At 40.0% G+C, this 21,010-nt stretch overlaps 1 protein-coding gene across 1 annotated transcript in view; it reads left to right on the top strand.

Moving 5' to 3' along the window:
- Nucleotides 1-20,932, top strand: part of dgke (diacylglycerol kinase, epsilon) — a 32,078-nt gene extending 11,146 nt beyond the window's left edge. The window contains 8 exon segments of the mRNA XM_062032536.1: nucleotides 2,032-2,189; nucleotides 7,277-7,293; nucleotides 7,296-7,324; nucleotides 7,539-7,679; nucleotides 7,717-7,788; nucleotides 10,972-11,099; nucleotides 15,419-15,530; nucleotides 18,792-20,932. Of these exon segments, the coding sequence (XP_061888520.1) occupies nucleotides 2,032-2,189; nucleotides 7,277-7,293; nucleotides 7,296-7,324; nucleotides 7,539-7,679; nucleotides 7,717-7,788; nucleotides 10,972-11,099; nucleotides 15,419-15,530; nucleotides 18,792-19,013 (879 nt within the window). The 3' untranslated portion in view covers nucleotides 19,014-20,932.
- Nucleotides 20,933-21,010: the final 78 nt, after the last annotated feature.

Raw genomic sequence — 21,010 nt, forward strand, 5'->3', positions numbered from 1 at the left:
CTCTCACCTGGATAGTAGAAGAAGTTGGTCAACATTGACATTCAGCTTAGACCCAAAGATGACGAAAAAAGACGCAAAGGCACTCGTTTGCGGCACTTTAAAAAAAAAAATATATATATATATATTTGTGAGGATTTTAATTAATTCTTCATCTAAACGGGAAGATATGAACATCCCATGTCGGCATCCCAGTGAGAGCAGCCACTGTACAGTAATTATGTTAGTAGTTTTTATTTCTTGTTTAGCACTCAGCAATAGTGATACATTATTCTTGGTGTTTAACCAGAGCTGGATCTGTTTAGCACACAGCTTCTAAAACTTGTAGCTCAACTCCCATTTGTTCATGTTCAAAAACATGTGGATCCAGATCATCATTTGTCCCAAAGTCATCGTTTTTTTCGGTTCTCCTGAAGTCTGTCATGAGTAGTCGTCAAAGGGAAACTCGAACATTGTTATCCGTCTGTGAAATTATTACACCGCCGTATGCTTAAAATGAGTAAAAATTACATTTTATTATGAATGTGTCTGTTACTACATTACGTACAGTCGTGGTCAAATGTTTACATACACTTGTAAAGGACATAATGTCGTGGCTGTCTTGAGTTTCCAATCATTTCTACAACTCTTATTTTTTTGTGATAGAGTGATTGGAGCACATACTTGTTGGTCACAAAAAACATTCATGAAGTTTGGTTATTTTATGAATTTATTATGGGTCTACTGAAAATGTGAGCAAATCTGCTGGGTCAAAAGTATACACACAGCAATGTTAATATTTGCTTACATGTCCCTTGGCAAGTTTCACTGCAATAAGGCGCTTTTGGTAGCCATCCACAAGCTTCTGGCAAGCTTCTGCTTGAATTTGTGACCACTCCTCTTCACCCTAGTGTCCAAAACATGAGACCGCAAATCCGATGACACAACTACAAAGTCGATCATGGAACTGCGGCTTAGGGTATCCTGCTGCCAAGTGCACATATGGACTCCCTTATGTTTGAACATTGTGTTCGTTATGGACAATCCGTGACGAGCACAAAAGTCCAATAACAAAACACCACTCGGGTTCAGATCCGGGCGGCCATTCTTCTCAATCACGCCTCTCCAGGTTTCACTGTCGCTGCCAATATGAGAGTTGAAGTCACCCAGCAGAACAAGGGAATCACCCGGAGGAGCGCTCTCCAGTATTCCCTCGAGGGAATCCAAAAAGGGTGGGTACTCTGAACTGCTGTTTGGTGCGTAAGCACAAACAACAGTCAGGACCCGTCTTCCCACCTGAAGGCGGAGGGAAGCTACCCTCTTTTCTACTGAGTTGAACTCCAATGTGCAGGCTTTGAGTCGCCACTCAATGCGTACAACGCCAGAGTGGAAGAGAGTCCAGCCCCTCTCGAGGGAACTGGTTCCAGAGCCCTTGCCGTGCGTCGACTATATCTAGCCGGGACTTCTCCACATCGCGCAACTGCTCAGGCTCCTTTCCCCCCCAGCGAGGTGACGTTCACTAGTCCCAAGAGCTAGCTTATGTAGCCGAGTATCGGACCGCCAAGTGCCCTGTCTTTGGTTTCCGCCCAGCTCACATTGCACCCGACCTCTATGGTCCCTCCCTTGAGTGGTGAGCCCATTGGAGGGGGGACCCACGTTGCCTCTTCGGGCTGTCCATGGGGACAGGCGCTCGCCATCGTGCCCCACCTCCGGGCCTGGCTCCAGAGAGGGGCCCTGGTGACCCGCGTCCGTGCAACGTGAGTCGTTTTGTCTTTTTCATTAAGGTCTTCGAGCTGCTCTTTGTCTGATCCCTCACCCAGGACTTGTTTGTCTTGGGAGACCCTACCAGGGGGCATAGAAGCCCCCGAACAACATAGCTCCTAGGATCATTGGGACACGCAAACTCCTCTACCACGATAAGGTGGCAGCTCAGAAAGGAGAAATTGCAACGTTAATTTAGCATATCCGCCCTTACAGGACATGCATTAGAATTTAACAGAATTGTGTTGTAGAATTTTATTTTTTACCAATATGCCACCGCATCTCTCCGTTCAGGGTCAAGACCAATTTATCCCAAGGGTGACTATCCTCCCACTGGGTACAGGAAATGACCTCTCCAATACTTTGGGCTGGGGGTCGGGGTATGCTGGAGAGATCCCCGTGGAACAGGTTCTTCGCAACATCTTGGATGCAGAGGTGGTGAAAATGGACAGGTGATGTATTTATTCACTAACATCACCACTATATAGCATCTTACTGCATAATTAGTCAAAAGTGCCATATGTAATAATGTGGCCAGAAATGTTACTGCAATTACTGTCAAAATTCTGTAGTCCCCTCCCACTCCTCATGACTGAGGTTGCCAGATACGCAGTCGAATCTGAATCCTACTCCAAGGAACTTCAAATGGCAATCGACGAGTCCTACGCTGTAGGTTTCTCTTGTTTATGCTTCTTGCAAGATGGTTTACTAAGTAATTATGCCACATTTTACTAATGTTGATTAGCCAAATGTATTTGTAAAGTTATACAGCAATAATTTTGTTGGGAGTCGGGACAGATTGTTGGCATTACCATGCTAAAATGTCTAGTTTGACCGCACGGACCACCATCGAAATAATTATATATAATATATTGTATACCGCACAGGCCTACTTTGATGGCAAGCCAAGGCCAACAGTAAAATTATCGCCACATTTCATTCAGCATAGCCCCATGTTGCATCCAACCTGTCACACTGCATTCTCTTCCATGGACGCACATCACCATCCCAACCCACGTTACGCATAAATCATATAGCCTACTACCATGTCAATACACAAAGTAGAACATTATTACATGTGATGCATTATATTGTGCCAAGCAAATACCACCTCATATGTGTTTGATGCACATACAGTACCAGAAACCGCAATTAGCCGTGCTAATGTTGGAACCCATTTAATCCTCAGCGTATCAGCATATTGAGAAGGAAATAGGCCCTGACACTACCCATATCCACACAGGTTTTATTTGTCGAAAATATATGTTGCCCTGTCAGTTGGATGACACATCGACATACATGCTAACTGGCATATATTTCCCCCGTATGTCGATGTGTCATTGACCGGGCTAGCATGCTAATAAGCATTGCACTACTGGGATGGTGCTTCGCTCCTAAGCATTCGTTGCAGGAACATACGAGCGTTGTTAGACAAGATCATAGACTGTATTGGACAATATAGTTTACATACAAAATGTCCATTTCCATTTATTAAAGGTAATAAGAAAAGGTAAATGCCTTACTTACCTATCAAGGAGTAAATTAGCAAGTTTGGCATCAGATGGAAAAATCTTCTCCGCCTTCAATCGTCTCCATCTTTCAAAGGCATCCCTGATACAAATCTTTGTTTTGTTCCTGGCTTTGTCATGAATACGTTGAGAATCGTAACGAGGCCTTTTTGATTTACTAAGGTCTGACATGTTTAGTAACTTTACCAGTGGCAGTAGCTAGACGAAGGTGGTGGTGCGTAACTGGCAACCTGGATGTGACACTCACTGACTTTCTAATTAATTAAACAGTGGAGTGTGGGGCATCGAAATGAAAACAATAACAATATTTAGGGGCTGTAAATCTAATTTTGAAATGAACATATGCCCTTTGACATATCAGGGTCGTTAAATGATGACTTGACATGAAATTGTTGCATATGGCACCTTTTTAGTGTTTCTAGTCTTAGGGCGTACTTACTCGAGTCCAAAAAAAAAGAAAGAATATAACTTAAGGCTGCCCTGCCCTATTGACAAGACCACGTGCTGTCCATAAGGCCCTGTGATCTGTGGGGAGCCACGTTTTGTGCGATGAAGCGCATATAAAATATCAATTAATGAATGACAGGCACTTCATATGAAATTTGGACCACAAATGTATTCCTAGCCGCTTCCTGCTCCGTCACTGACAGGAATGTAATCAGAGGTACTGGGTTTGTGGTTAGGATTGATTTAGGCCAGTTCATCAATGTTATGTTTTAATGATATTGAAAGTTTTTTTGCACAAAAAAATGTAATTCATTTATTTTACATTGATTTATTTAGGTACAAAAGATGCCAAGTTTGAATAAAACGGTATAAAAATAATTTCACATAAATAAAAAAAGTATTAAAAAAAACCTTGTGGCGGGAGGGGCTCCAGATAAAATTCTGCTTAGGGCCCCAATTTACCCTGATAAAACTGCAATACAACTTAAGACAGGAGGAGCAAACCAGACTCTTGTATAGTAAATGTTCAGGTAAAAAGAACATGGTCCACCTATACCAGAGGTGCCCGCAGAGGTCCTCAATTTTCCTGCGAGGCGGCAAGACAATTTGACCGGAGTGGTCTATCCATATTACCGGTAGTTATTAATATTGAGTGGTCTGATTGCTACCATTTTGTCGCCATCTTGTGGCCAATGAAAGTAACTCTGCCATTAATTGTACTTTCAAGATAAAGAAGCACAATCTACATCAGGGGTCACCAACCTTTTTGAAACCAAGAGCTACTTCTTGGGTACTAAATAATGTGAAGGGCTACCAGTTTGATACACACTTAAATAAATTGCCAGAAATAGCCAATTTGCTCAATTTACCTTTAACTCTATGTTATTATTAATAATTAATTATATTTATCTTTGTGGAAACACTGATCATCTTAATGATTTCTCACAATAAATATATATAGAAACAGATAAATATCAATATGCAACACTTTATTTTTATATGTTGTATCTAAGTGCACATTTTTAAAATTGAACATTTTCAAATGATCACTTCTAAGACAGTCTTGTGGTATCACAATATCCCATTTTAACTAGCTAGCCACTAACGTTTTTTTTAACAAATCATGAATTACTTTGCACCATGTTTGTACAAATAATAACTCATGTAAAATACAAAAGTGAACTCTCAAATTTTGAAATAAATCATGTCACACTTTGAACTGGACACCAAATCTGTTATCTGTTTCTTTGTCAGTTAGTGAAGACCAAGTCTTTAAAATATTTTCTTGGATTTTCAAATTCTATTTGAGTTTTGTCTCTCTTAGAATTAAAAATGTCGAGCAAAGCGAGACAAGCTTGCTAGTAAATAAATAAAATTTAAAAAATAGAGGCAGCTCACTGGTAAGTGCTGCTATTTGAGCTATTTTTAGAACAGGCCAGCGGGCTACTCATCTGGTCCTTACGGGCGACCTGGTGCCCGCGGGCACCGCGTTGGTGACCCCTGATCTACATGGTCTATGGACCACTCCAAAATACCTTCCCTTGTCACAGAGCAGAAAAGTACAAAAATTCAACAAACATGGACGCGCATAACACAACCTGCTCATTGAACTTTGTGGATATTAAAGAAAAACATCCAATCTACATTAAAAAAATCAATGTGACACCCATTTAAATCCATTACAATTGATGATGGGAGAAATGCAAAACACTCCCCACACTTATCCACGCATGGGGCATTTTAGCTGCTTGATATTTCTGATTCTTTAAAAAACCTCAAGGAGGTTGTCACGGAAGTAAACAAGGTAGGAGTTGAACTTTCACTATTAATAACCAATTATAATAATTGTTCATTATATATGCATCATATTATTATAATAATATGTACAGTTGTACATATACAGTATATATATGTATATGTATAGTTACTTTGCAAGCAGTCCGGCCACATTTTTTTAAGCCCAATACGTCCCCCAGTCAAAAGTTTGGACATCCCTGACCATACTTGCCAACCCTCCCGTTTTTAGCGGGAGAATCCCGGTATTCAGCGCCTCTCCCGACAACCTCCCGGCAGAGAATATCTCCCGACAAACTCCCGGTATTCAGCCGGAGCTGGAGGCCACGCCCCCTCCAGCTCAATGCGGACCTGAGTGGGGACAGCCGTTCTCACGTCCGCTTTCCCAGCAGCTTGCCTGCCCAATGACGTCATAACATCTACGGCTTTTAGAGATTAGAGTGCACAACAAGGAGAGAGAGTTCTTGGTTTCTCATGTGGGTTTATTGTTAGGCAGTTTCATTAACGTCCTCCAGCGCGGTAACAACACACAACAACAGCAGTCACGTTTAGTCTACCGTAAAGCAGTTCTTCTGCCGTAAACAGCAATGTTGTGACACTCTTAAACAGGACAATACTGCCATCTACTGGATAGCCTGCAGAACACTGAAATTCAAGTATGTCTTTTATTTATATGTATAATAAAATAAAATAAAAAATATATATAGCTAGAATTCACTGAAGTCAAGTATTTCATACATATATATATATATATATATATATACACCGTAATTTCCGGACTATAAGCTGCACCTGACTATAAGCCGCACCAGCTAAACAGATTGCTCCATATATAAGCCGCACCCGACTATAAGCCGCAGGTTTTGATGTGTAATTACCGTAGTATATAGGGGTTCCTGCTACCACAAAGCGTCCCATTTATTAACAATAAATCTTTCAATCATTCAATCAAACTTTCACATCTTTGACATGGCGAACAGCATTCGTGCAGAGTACAAATAATACAACGGTGCAAAGTAATACAAAGTGCTCGCCTGTACGTTATCAAAATAACCAGCCTACCGGTATATGAAAATTAAGTTTTTAATCATTGTGTCATCGTCTTCCTCCTGCGTACTAAAACCACCAAAATCCTCTTCGTCTGTGTCGGAGAAGAACAGGCCGTAAATAAGCCGCACCCTTGTATAAGCCGCAGGGACCAGAACGAGGGGAAAAGTAGCGGCTTATAGTCCGGAAATTACGGTATATGAAATACTTGATTTGGTGAATTCTAGCTGTAAATATACTCTCCTCTTAACCACGCCCTTAGCCACGCCCCCCACGCCTCCCGATATTGGAGGTCTCAAGGTTGGCAAGTATGTCCCTGACCTATATTGTACTGCAAGATTTGGCTTTTGCAACAGGATGGATTTAAAAATGAAGGCGTAAAGAAGTATGTGTTGCCATCTAGTGGGTGTAAGGCATCACTACAGTTTTCAATGGCTTTTTCTGTCTTATTTTACTTGCAGCAATTTGCCCAATGTCTCCTATTAAGTGCTTTCTGAAAACCTTCTTGTTTGAGGCTATATTAACTGCACTCTATCAGTAGTTTACTACAGTAACAATAGAAATTGCATTTCTTGAAAAGAGGCAGCAATAGATAGACCGCAGTGGATGGTTCTTACATCGCAGCCCGTAGCAATAGACCAAAAGTTTGCCCCTCCAATTCTAAACAACACACCAGTTGGACATGATTTGTCTCACTGATTCCTGACTTGAACTATTTTCAGATGGAAAGTGCAGGTCTCTTCAAAGGCCTCTCTATTCGCAAACCGAAGGTGAGTTTGTCATTTTGATGTACCGTATGATATGTCAAACCCTTTGATGCTCCACTCGACAAAAAAAATGCACGTTTATTCATTGGAAAGTATAAGGCCTGATTTACTAAGATCCAAAAAGCATGCGATAAAAAGAGTGAGCAATCTATGAAATACTGTGTACTATAAATGAGCGCGTTGCATGCGATTTACTAAGACTGCCTGACCTCTTCAGGTTTTGGCAATGAACAACTACTTCTCTGTGGGTCCTGATGCTCTGATGGCGCTGAATTTCCACACACATCGTGAGAAAACACAACAAGGTAAGGGCAGCTTCCATTGATCAAGAACTCCATTGAATATGTCTGTAAAACATGTTTTCTTTGCACTTTTTTATATTCCCCTTCCTTTAGGCGGTGTATTTCCTGTATGGCACCAAAGATTGTTTAGTGCAGGAATGCAAAGACCTGGATAAGAAGATTCAGGTACAAAACAGCAAAATATGATCACTGCGGTTTGACTTGACATTTTTTTTATGAATGATATGTGATTGATAACTAATGTCTACATCATTAGGTACCCCACACCTGCAAAATCCTTTCAGCCAACACAAAAACAATATGAAATATTCTGCCTTCACAAAGATAATTATGTTCAGTTTTGATGTTTGGTTGCTTCAGACATAACTTATGATTGTAGAAAAAAAGTCAATATAAATATTTCATGGACAAATAGTTCAACAATTATTTAGAAAAATAAATACAGTTAAATTATTTTTGAAATAAAAATAAATATACAGCGGAACCTCGATCTTTGAGCGTGTTTCATAAATATAAAAGTTCATATAGTGAAGCAGAGTTCCCAAAATAATCAATGTAAACATAAATAATTAGTTCTAGCCTCAAAGTCCCTATTTTAGTAAAAAAAAACAACACAACTGCACACTTTGAAGACACACACACACACACGCCCACTTACATATTTACATATATATGTGTGTGTGTGATATATATATATATATTAGGGCTGCAACTAACAACTAATTTAATAATCGATTAATCTGCCGATTATTAATCAATTAATAATCAGATAAAAGAGACAAACTACATTTCTATCCTTTCCAGTATTTTATTGGGAAAAAAACAGCATACTGACACCATACTGGCACCATACTTATTTTGATTATTGTTTCTCAGCTGTTTGTAAATGTTGCAGTTTATAAATAAAGGTTAAAATTTTTTAAAAGTTGCGCAAAGCATATATCCAACGAATCGATGACTAAATTAATCGGCAACTATTTTTATAATCGATTTTAATCGATTTAATCGATTAGTTGTTGCAGCCCTAATATATATATATATATATATATATATATATATATATATATATATATATATATTATATAATATATATATATATATTATATATATTATATATTATATATATATATATATATATATATATATATATATATAAGTGTTTAAGTCCGTATCTTCAGAAAGGTGGGAAAAAGGTGACATTGGGGAAGGGGGGAGAGTAAAAAAAAATATTCAGTCTGAGGCTGGACCCTCAGGAATGGTCCAGACTGAGTCCGAGGAAAAAACCCTCACATAGCCATGGCACACATAAACATGGTACATGTAATCACAACAACTCGCAACAGAGTCATCCAACAGGACTTTGGAGGCCGGCAGCTGCTGTTGAGCGCTACTCAGCCCCCACAACCCCGGAGGAATTAAGCAGTGGTGAAGGCGTTGATTTGGGGAGGGGTGTGTGCGTGCATGTATGCCCAATTAACTTGGGTGAGATGTTGGAATTGTCTTTATGGGCCGAGGCCGGCCCCAAGAGTTCAAGAGTCCGACCCAGGTGCTTTTGAAAAAAAAAGGGAAAGGTCAAAAGCGTCCATCTTTGAGGAGTCCTCAGGGGAGTGTTTTCAAACAGCCTGTTCCTCAAGGCCATTCGAGGGAGTCAAATCGTAGATTAAGATGTTGTTTTTTCTTCGAGCAGTCAAAACAATGACATTCCTGCTCTGTATGCTGGCTCTGACAATTCCAATTTATTCTTTCTCTAACTTCATCAAGATGGAATCTACCTTGCGATTCAAATCAGCAATCGCTCCAGTCTGTGATCCCACAGCACGACCCATCCTTCCATTGCGTTGAACAGCCTGTTGGCCCCTTGAGTGGCTGCCATCGTCTTCCGAATTTGACGATACACCAGAGCAATGCCCAGCCCAATCATCAAATGCCCTGCGATCACAGCTCCAAATAGGTAGATGTCTTCCACGTCCTCGATGGAAAGGACTGAGAGGCACATGATTCTCCAAGTATTCCAGGAATCTCTCACGTACCCCGCAGCAATGGTTCCATCAGGGCAGCCAGGCTCCCCCGAACCTCTTTTCCTTGTCGAAAAGACTGTGTCAATTGCGTCGAGAGTCCAGTTGATCAAATTCATTTTGATGTTTAGATTTGAGGACAGCTCAAGAAAAGAGGCTTCAAAAAGTTCGGACAAAGACAAGGACACAAGAAAGCAAGCGGGAAGGAGGAGGAGCAGGGAAAAATGCGACCACCCTCACCAAGAGGCAAGACAGAAAAAGACCTTTTTAAGGAGCGCCCTAAGTGGCTGATCCGTTGGCGGTCCCGTCTTGTCTCCCTGTAACGTATGTCTGCTCTTAGCGGGATTGTGCCGAAAATGTAATTTCAGTTCTTATGTGTCTTGTACATGTTAAGAATGGACAAATAAAGCTCTGAATCATTGCCTATTGTGCTGTCTCTGTTCCGCTGCTTGCTTGATGTACACGTGTTATTCCCAGTCTGAAAGAAGCTGTGTGTCTTGTGCACTCGCCTTCTTTTGTTCTGCTCTCCCACACCCTTGTGAGTGCATTTTCTTTTGTTTATTAAATCATATTATTTTACGTCTGCTGCATCTTGGGGTCGCGTCGCTAAATTGCCTTCCACATTGTGACACATAAACATACCACAGTTTGAGAATCACTGCTATATACCATAGACATGTGGCCACTATATGCAGGTTATCCGCTATTATTTTTAATTCTTGGCCATCTTAATTTTTTGGCCATTACATGTACATGTTTTGATCCTTGTGCATGTGATTAGTTGATAGAAATAGCAATATATATTTTTTTCTTTTAATTTTGTAAACAAGCAACACATCACTAAAAGAGCGCAGAAATACCTCTGCCAGGCTCTATCTCCAGGTACTAAAGAATCCTTTGAAAAAATCATTTATGATATTTCCTGAAAGTTAATAATAATCTTCCTATAACTTTTTGAGCTATGTTATGTTATGTTATAGGAAAGAAAGAACCCCGACACCAAAAGGGACAAGCGGCAGAAAATGGATGGATGGATATACACACTCATATATTTATACATTAGTACATGTGTGTCCAGACTTGACCCTTTACTGCAAACTACAATCAAAATAATACACTTTTTAAAAGGAAAACACCAACTGCAATATTATGTACCAGTATTTTACTTTTTGAACTCTTAACAAATATTAGACATGATTTCTTATAAGTTATCATGTTAATTTTTAAGATAGCACTTGGTGGCAGCTTCATACTGTATATCTGTAATATTATTATTTTCCTAGATCTGAGCATTGTTTTTACATGTGTGTATGTGTGTGTGCTTCTACCACAGCTGGAGCTTGATGGCGAGAGGGTGGCGCTGCCCAGCCTGGAGGGCATCATTGTTTGCAACATTGGCTACTGGGGGGGCGGCTGCAGACTCTGGGAGGGAGTGGGAGATGAACCCTGCCCTCCCACACGGTAAGACTGACATGAACATTAATGAACATGGACAAATAAAAGCTTTATAAGAAGGGATAAACAACAACAACTCGAACTGTCCTCCTCGTATGAGGCCGCCCAGCCGACACACACACTTGTCACTAGCCCTGTGGTGCACTCACAGTTTGAAATCACAAAAATCCTTAACTTTAACAGCCAGGTCGCACAATGATTAGGTATACAATGTTAAATCCTATTTACCTTTACATTTGTTTGCAGCTGGAGGAATGGGGCAGTGTTGACAACATTGTGGATACTTCCTGAATGTTCCAACCGCACACATTGCTTGTCCAACTGTTTTCTTTGGACTCAAATTGACTAGCAAAACAAGAAAAAAAGGCTAACAACTACACAAAGTAGCAATTAGCACAGTAGCTAACGACAGCACTGCTCTGCTGACTGAATGATCACAGAAGTCGATCAGCACGCCCACAATGAATGTGCTGCCGGGCATAAAATGGCTGTCCTGTACGTACACCAAAGTATACAGTGGGACTTTGATTTACAAGCGCCTCTATTTGCGTCCTTTTCCGTTTACGAACCTTTACATTGCGCCAAATATACCTCTGTGTAACGCTTCATTCACTTTGATAAATGATAAATGGGTTATACTTGTATAGCGCTTTTCTACCTTCAAGGTACTCAAAGCGCTTTGACAGTATTTCCACATTCACCCATTCACACACACATTCACACACTGATGGCGGGAGCTGCCATGCAAGGCGCTAACCAGCAGCCATCAGGAGCAAGGGTGAAGTGTCTTGCCCAAGGACACAACGGACGTGACTAGGATGGTAGAAGGTGGGGATTGAACCCCAGTAACCAGCAACCCTCCGATTGCTGACACAGCCACTCTACCAACTTCGCCACGCCGTCATGCCCCTTGAAGCAATCGGGGGCTGCCATTGATGACAACAGTTTCTGTATATGCGGGAATGGCCATTTTGAAGAAGCAGGTCCCCTTACGTCACATCCTGTTTACATCCTGTGCACACCGGCAATAAGGCGCTTTTGTGTAGCCATCCACAAGTTTCTGGTAGAATTTTTGACCACTCCTCTTGACAAAATTGGTGCAGTTCAGCTAAAATTGGTTTTCTGACATGGACTTGTTTCTTCAGCATTGTCCCTTTGGGAGGGCCATTCTAAAACCTTAATTCTAGCCTGATTTAGCCATTCCTTTACCACTTTTGACGTGTGTTTGGGGTCATTGTCCTGTTGGAACACCCAACTGCGCCCAAGACCCAACCTCCGGGCTGATGATTTTAGATTGTCCTGAAGAATTTGGAGGTAATCCTCCTTTTTCATTGTCCCATTTACTCTCTGTAAAGCACCAGTTCCTTTGGCAGTAAAACAGGCCCAGAGCATAATACTACCACCACCATGATTGACGGTAGGAATTGGTGTTCCTGGGATTAAAGGCCTCACCTTTTCTCCTCCAAACATATTGCTGGGTATTGTGGCCAAACCGCTCAATTTGTGTTTCATCTGACCACAGCACTTTCCTCCATGTGTTCAGCAGCAAACTTTAGACGAGCCTTAAGGTGTCGCTTCTGGAGCAAGAGCTTCATTCTTGCATGGTAGCCATCAACGGCGAGTGGCACTTCTGACGACTTTATTTCCACCATTGTTGCACCTTGCGCTGGTCAGAGCTGTGTCAGCTCATCCTAGAGATCACATTGTGTGATCAGAATTGCTTTAAAGACGCCCAAACTCTCACGGTCTTGCTGTATAGCTTTGGGTTGCGAGACAACTGCTTTGAGCTAGCATTTTCGCTGGTTAGCCCCCGGTTTGCGGCCCCTTCAGTTCGAGGATTTTATCATCAAAGCGGGCTTTGTTCCGCAGCATGTCTTTAATTTTGGTGAGACCTGAAAAGATGCCACAGCGTTCCTTTGTTACAGCATCGGTAGGTTGTGAGTTCAAACCCCGGCCGAGTCATACCAAAGACTATAAATATGGGAGCCGTTACCTCCCTGCTTGGCACTCAGCATCAAGGGTTGGAATTGGGGGTTAAATCACCAAAAATGATTCCCGGGCGCGGCCACCGCTGCTGCCCACTGCTCCCCTCACCTCCCAGGGGGTGAACAAGGGGATGGGTCAAATGCAGAGGACAAATTTCACCACACCTAGTGTGTGTGTGTGACTATCATTTGTACTTTAACTTTAACTTTTAACAAAGGAGAAGGCCCTACCTGGACACATTCGATGAAGGATCGCCTCGCACTGCTAGTGTGTGCTAATGCTAGTGTTGACTAGGTGAAGCCACTGCTCATTTACAACTCCGACACTTCCAGAGTGTGCAAATCATGGTGGAAAATAAGTATTTGGGACCCTACAGACATCAAGATTTCTGGCTCTCACAAACCTGTAACTTCTTCTTGAAGAAGCTCTTCTGTTCTCCACTCGTCACCTGTATTAATGGCACCCTTTGACACGTGACCAAAGCCTCAAACAGACTCCAAACTCCACCATGGCCAAGACCAAAGAGCTATCAAAGGACACCAGGAACAAACTTGTAGACCTGCACCAGGCTGGGAGGATTGCATATACAATAGGTAAGCAGCTTGGTGTGAATAAGTCAACCGTGGGAACAATTATTAGAAAATGGAATGGACCTTTGGTAATCTTCATCGATCTGGGTCTCCACGCAAGATCTTATCCTTTTGGGTCAAACTGATTATAATAGCGCTGATCAAAATTCCCAGAACCACAGGGGGGACGTGGTGAATGACCTGCGGAGAGCTGGGACCGCAGTAACAAAGGTTACTATCAGTAACACACCATGCTGACAGGGAATCCCATTCTGCAGTGTCAGACGTGTCCCTCTGCCCGTGACCTGTGTATGATCCAAAGGAGAATGTCATGTGATCAGATGAGACCAAAATAAAAAATGTTGGTTAAAAAAAACAATTAGTCATGTCTGAAGGAAGAAGAATGAGGAGTCCCAAGTATACCATACCTACTGTGAAGCATGGTTGTGGAAACCTCATGCTTTGGGGGCTGTTTTTCTGCTAAGGGGACCGGACGACTGATCAGTTCTGAGGAAAAATGAATGGGGCCATGTATCGTGAGATTTGGGGCAAAACCCTCCTTCTATCAGCGAGAGCCTTATGACAGTAATCCCAAACACACCGCCCGGGCAAAGAAGAAGCTCCTGAAGTGGCCTAGCCAGTCTCCAGACCTCAATCCCAATACAAAATCTGCGGACAGAGTTAAAAGTCTGTGTTGCTTAGCGACAGCCCCCAAATTCATCACTGCTCTAGAAGAGATCTGCATGGAAGTGCAGCCCTTTGAGACACTCATGATTTAAGTAAACTTTGATTGATTGATTGAAGAAAGGGCCAGAATAGCAGCTACAGTTTGTGCAAACCTGGTGAAGACCGACAGAAAATGTTTGACCTCTAACATTGCCAACAAATGTTATGTTACAAAATATTGAGTTGAACTCTTGTAATTGATCAAATACTTATTTTTACACACACACACACACACACACACAAACACATATATATAAAAACGCCGCCGCCGGCTTTGCTGGGCCCGAGCTCATCGAAGATGGACTGATGCAAAGTGGAAAAGTGTTCTGTGGTCTGACGAGTCCACATTTCAAATTGTTTTTGGAAACTGTGGACGTTGTGTCCTCCAGAACAAAGAGGAAAAGAACCATCCGGATTGTTCTAGGCGCAAAGTTGAAAAGCCAGCATCTGTGATGGTATGGGGGTGTATTAGTGCCCTAGGCATGGGTAACTTACACATCATGTAACACAGTGGTAAAAATGCCCCTGTGCCAACTTTTTTGCAATGTGTTGCTTCCATTAAATTCTAAGTTAATGATTATTTGCAAAAAAAATTACGTTTCTCAGTTCGAACATTAAATATCTTGTCTTTGCAGTCTAATCAATTGAATATAAGTTGAAAATGATTTGCAAATCATTGTATTCTGTTTTTATTTACCATTTACACAACGTGCCAACTCCACTGGTTTTTGGTTTTGTACATCAACAATATGATTTGGACAAAAAAAATAATTTAAAAAAATCGAGGTTTTCCTGTATTTTTATTCGCGCGGGAGTTTGTAAATGGAAAAGTTAATATAATGAATGAGGAGTTTGTAAATGGAGGTTCCACTGTACAATGTTCCAGCACTTTGGAAAAGATGAGGCTTTCCTGCAAAGCAGACTGGGGGTTTGTTTACCAAGGATTGTGACAAAGTGAAAGTTTAATTAGGCTCGCCATCACTTCTCCTTTACTTGACCGAGGAGGTCACCATGGTAACGAGAGGTCTGCCATCTCTCCGGCAGGTTGGACGACGGTCTGCTGGAGGTGGTGGGAGTGTTTGGTTCCTTCCACTGTGCTCAGATCCAAGTCAAGATGGCGAACCCAGTACGACTGGGACAGGCTCACACAGTCAGGGTGAGCACACACACACACACACACACACGCACTAACAGACACACGCACACACTCTTGTATTTGTTACCTTCTTGAGACCTCCGAAAAATGCCTCCCTCTTTAGGACCACTCTTTCTAGATGTATAAAGATTTGTATTTACAACATTAATAATATATACATACTACGTAAATATAAAAAAGCTTGTTGTGAAAAATGAGTTGGAATTTCACAAGAAAAAAGTCACAATTTCACAAGAAAAACTTTGAATTTTGGCAGTATTATAATAAGAGTTGTAATTTTACTCAACGCAAGTCAAAATTTTACAAGAAAAACTGAACATTTGTGCAATATTATGATAAAAGTTGGAATTTTACTCAATAACAGTCGCAATTTTACAAGAAAAGCTTAAAATGTGGGCAATTTTATGAAAAGATTTGTAATTTTACTCGACAAAAGTCACAATTTTATAAGAAAACTTTTAACATTTTGGCAATATAATAATAATCGGAATTTTACTTTTACAAAAGTCATAATTTTACTCAAAAAATGTCACTATTTTACAAGAACAAAAACATTGGCAATATTGTGATGAAAGTCAGAATGTTATATGACAAATGTCACCACTTTGCATTAAAAATTTATAATTTTACGTAAAGAAAGGAAATAATTTAACGAGAAAATATTGCAATATTACAGAAACAGAAAGAAGAGGAGTAATTGTTCCCAATTTTATGAGGAAAAAAGTCGACACATTGTGAGAAAGACTACTTTAGTTAATTAATTTTTATTTTTTGTTTGTTATTGGTTTTTAATCTTCATTATTTACTTCAAGTTATTACTTTATGTGTCTATATTAGGGATGTCCGATAATATTGGCCTGCTGATATTATCGGCCGATAAATGCGTTAAAATGTAATATCGGAAATTATCGGTATCGTTTTTTTTATTATCGGTATCGTTTTTTGTTTTTTTTTTAAATTAAATCAACATAAAAAACACAAGATAAACTTACAATTAATGCACCAACCCAAAAAACCTCCCTCCTCATTCACACAAAAGGGTTGTTTCTTTCTGTTATTAATATTCTGGTTCCTACATTATACATCAATATACATCAATACAGTCTGCAAGGGATACAGTCCGTAAGCACACATGATTGTGCGTGCTGCTGGTCCACTAATAGTACTAACCTTTAACAGTTAATGTTACTCATTTTCATTAATTACTAGTTTCTATGTAACTGTTTTTATATTGTTTTACTTTCTTTTTTATTCAAGAAAATGTTTTTCATTTATTTATCTTATTTTATTGTATAATTTTTTTTAAAAAGTACCTTATCTTCACCATACCTGGTTGTCCAAATTAGACATAATAATGTGTTAATTCCACGACTGTATATATCGGTTGATATCGGTATCGGTAATTAAAGAGTTGGACAATATCGGAATATCGGATATCGGCAAAAAGCCATTATCGGACATCCCTAGTCTATATACATATTTTATTTGTTTAATTAATTTTGGCCTTGCTGTTGTTAAAAGATAAACAAAACACCACGTCACTGACTTTACCTCGGGGAAAATAATAAAACAGATGTTAATTCATTTTGGGAGTGAACAGAGTTGTCTGGTTTGTAATCTATTAATAAAGTTTGAATGACCTATCTTAGTGGTTCTCAACCTTTTTTCAGTGATGTACCCCCTGTGATTTATTTTTTTAATTCAAGTACCCCCTAATCAGAGCAAAGCATTTTTGGTTGAAAAAAAGAGATAAAGAAGTAAAATACAACACTATCTCATCAGTTTCTGATTTATTAAATTATAACAGTGCAAAATATTGCTCATTTGTTGTGGTCTTTCTTGAACTATTTGGAAAAAAAGATAGGTTTGTATTTATATTTATAAAGGATTTTTGAATTGTTGCTATTTTTAGAATATTAAAAAAAAATCTCACGTCCCCTTTGGCATACCTTCAAGTACCCCCAGGGGTACGCGTACCCCCATTTGAGAACCACTGACCTATCTGACTGTTTTGTTGACATTCCCTTTAGCGCAGCTCCATCTAATGGATACATAGGTGCGCCTTATAATCCGGTGCGCCTCATATATGAACAAAGTTTTGAGATATGCCATTCGTTGAAGGTGCGCCTTATAATCCGGTGCGCCTTATAGTGCGGAAAATACGGTGCATTTATTTAAGACTTAGAATGCATAAATAAATAAAAATCCATCCATCATAATGATTGTGAACGATAGGCAACATTCCAAAAAACGTGTCCTCACTTTAACGTGTTCAGCAGCTGTACTACAGTGTTTCCCACACATTCATTTATTTGTGGCGGCCCGCCACGAAAGAATTAAGGCCGCCACTAATACATTTTTTAAAAAAAATTTAAATTTTTTTTGTCCTGTCCAGCTTCTCAGGCAAATCATATAGTTGATGTAGATGCCCATATCGGCTGTTCAGATTTACTTTATCAATCAATCAATCAATGAATTTATTTATATAGCCCTAAATCACAAGTGTCTCAAAGGGCTGTACAAAAGAGAAGTGTAGGATCAAGATTTTTGGAGCTCTTTGTTCAGTGGATCAGATGTTTGATGAAGCTTTGTGTCTATCTACCACCACTACTGTTTTCTGTTTATTTGTTACTGACTGTGGCAGGACACCTCTGCCTCTGTTTCACTTTATGTTGCTGGTAAATAATATGAGTTAAAGTTAAATTATTTAGTATGCACTAATTAAAGGGGCAGAGCTTTAAGAGACATTTTAGCTTTTATGTTTTTATAAGATATATTTTTTGTTAGAACCACAATTAATAAATATATTTCAGTGAATAACTTATTGTTCAAATCTGTATATAAATATGTACATAAAGTGTTGTAATTATATTGTAAAAGTGGATGGATGGACGTTTAAAAGAAACTGTTATTATTAATTAGTAAGTATACATTTTTTGAGCCTTTTTAGAGAAAATCATATCATTGTAGTAAATTATGCAAATTACTCGATGATGTCATAGTGACCACGCCCGTAGCCACGCCCCCACCGCCACAGGTATCTTGGCAGTTTATGGGAAACACTGTACTAAGAGGAAATAATACATTTACTGTTACATGCCTCATCTTTAGAAAAAGATTCAGATGTATTTTATTTTATTTAAAAAATAAAAAGCTGTTTGACTTGAAGGAAAGGCAGGAAATGCAACATTTTGTACTTGCATGTCGAATGTGACCTTGAGGATGCTCTCCCCGAATTAACCGCAGCCTTTGCCTCACCAGCTGGTTCTGAAGAGCTCCACCATGCCCATGCAGGTGGACGGGGAGCCGTGGGCGCAGGGCCCGTGCACCGTCACCATCACCCACAAGACGCAGTGCCTCATGTTGTACCACAGCGCCGAGCAGACGGACGACGACGACGACGACTCCTCCACCAGCGCCTCGGAGCCCGAGAGCCCCGCCCCTAACGACTCGCCCGGGCCGCCGTGCGTGAGTCATCCCTGATTGTTTTATTATTATCACCTCCCCCGTTGCTACGGTAACCACTACAATACACGTCCACGTCACCAGAAGAATGTCGGCTTAGCGCTGAGGCGAAGCAATTTAGGACCAATTCAGACCGAAAGCACTTCAACGGATGGAAAACTTGTGACCTTATGTCATCAGTCAGCCTCTCGAGTTCAACTTGGAGGTGAGAAGACAGGGCTTCGTATTGTTGACGACACATTTCAACGCAATTCAACTGCCATTTTATGTGCGCACATGCCGCCGACGCCTCACAAAAAGAAGTCTCTCCAAAATAAGACTGCTTGCACGCATTACCATGTGACAGTATTTAGTCATGTGACACCTGTATGAGACACTGTATCGAGCGGACTAACTTACCTCCATGTTGTGTGCGGGAAACCACTAAGTAAAGTTGCTTAATTAGTTGTTTTTTTTTGCACACCAAAAAAATCAGTATGTTTCGTTTTTGGCTGACATTTCAGAATGAAGCGGAAATAACCTTTCAACTTCATTTGACCTTCAATAAACTTTTGAATGTTTTACACATTTGTACTAGGGATGTCCGATAATGGCTTTTTGCCGATATCCGATATTGTCCAACTCTATAATTACCGATACCGATATCAACCGATATATGCAGTTGTGGAATTAACACATTATTATGCCTAATTTAGACAACCATGTATGGTGAAGATAAGGTACTTTTAAAAAAATAAAAAAAAAATAAGATAACTAAATTAAAAACATTTTCTTGAATAAAAAAGAAAGTAAAACAATATAAAAACAGTTACATAGAAACTAGTAATTAATGAAAATGAGTAACATTAACTGTTAAAGGTTAGTACTATTAGTGGAGCAGCAGCACGCACAATCATGTGTGCTTACGGACTGTATCCCTTGCAGACTGTATTGATATATATTGATATATAATGTAGGAACCAGAATATTGATAACAGAAAGAAATGGGGGGAGGGAGGTTTTTTGGGTTGGTGCACTAATTGTAAGTGTATCTTGTGTTTTTTATGTTGATTTAATAAAAAAATAAAAAACAATTGTTTTTTTTTTTAAACTATACAGATAATAAAAAAACGATACCGATAATTTCCGATATTACATTTTAACGCCGATATTATCTGACATCCCTAATTTGTACACAACTTGCTGTCAAATGAAGTTCACCTGTGTAGGTTAAAGGGGATCTCTGATGATTCTAATCTTCATGTAAAACACTTCCTTCAGGGCTAGATAATACAGTCGTGGTCAAAAGTTGACATACACTTGTAAAGAACATAATGTCATGGCTGTCTTGAGTTTCCAATACTTTCTACAACTCTTATTTTTTGTGTGATAAAGTGATTGGAGCACATACTTGTTGGTCACAAAAAACATTTGTGAAGTTTGGTTCTTTTTATGAATTTATTATGAGTCTACTGAAAATGTGAGCAAATCTGCTGGGTCAAAAGTATACATACAGCAATGTTAATATTTGCTTACATGTCCCTTGGCAAGTTTCATTGCAATAAGGCGCTTTTGGTAGCCATCCACAAGCTTCTGGCGAGCTTCTGGTTGAATTTTTGACCACTCCTTTTGACAAAATTGGTGCAGTACAGCTAAATTTGTTGGTTTTCTGACATGGACTTGTTTCTTCAGCATTGTCCACACTTTAGGAAGGCCATTCTAAAACCTTCATTCTAGCCTGATTTAGCCATTCCTTTACCACTTTTGACGTGTGTTTGGGGTCATTTTCCTGTTGGAACACCCAACTGCGCCCAAGACCCAACCTCCGGGCTGATGATTTTAGGTTGTCCTGAAGAATTTGGAGGTAATCCTCCTTTTTCATTGTCCCATTTACTCTCTGTAAAGCACCAGTTCCATTGGCAGCAAAACAGACCCAGAGCATAATACTACCACCACCATGCTTGACGGTAGGCATGGTGTTCCTGGGATTAAAGGCCTCACTTTTTCTCCTCCAAACATATTGCTGGGTATTGTGG

The sequence above is a fragment of the Entelurus aequoreus genome, linkage group LG22 (assembly GCF_033978785.1).
Source record: "Entelurus aequoreus isolate RoL-2023_Sb linkage group LG22, RoL_Eaeq_v1.1, whole genome shotgun sequence".
NCBI lineage: Eukaryota > Metazoa > Chordata > Actinopteri > Syngnathiformes > Syngnathidae > Entelurus > Entelurus aequoreus.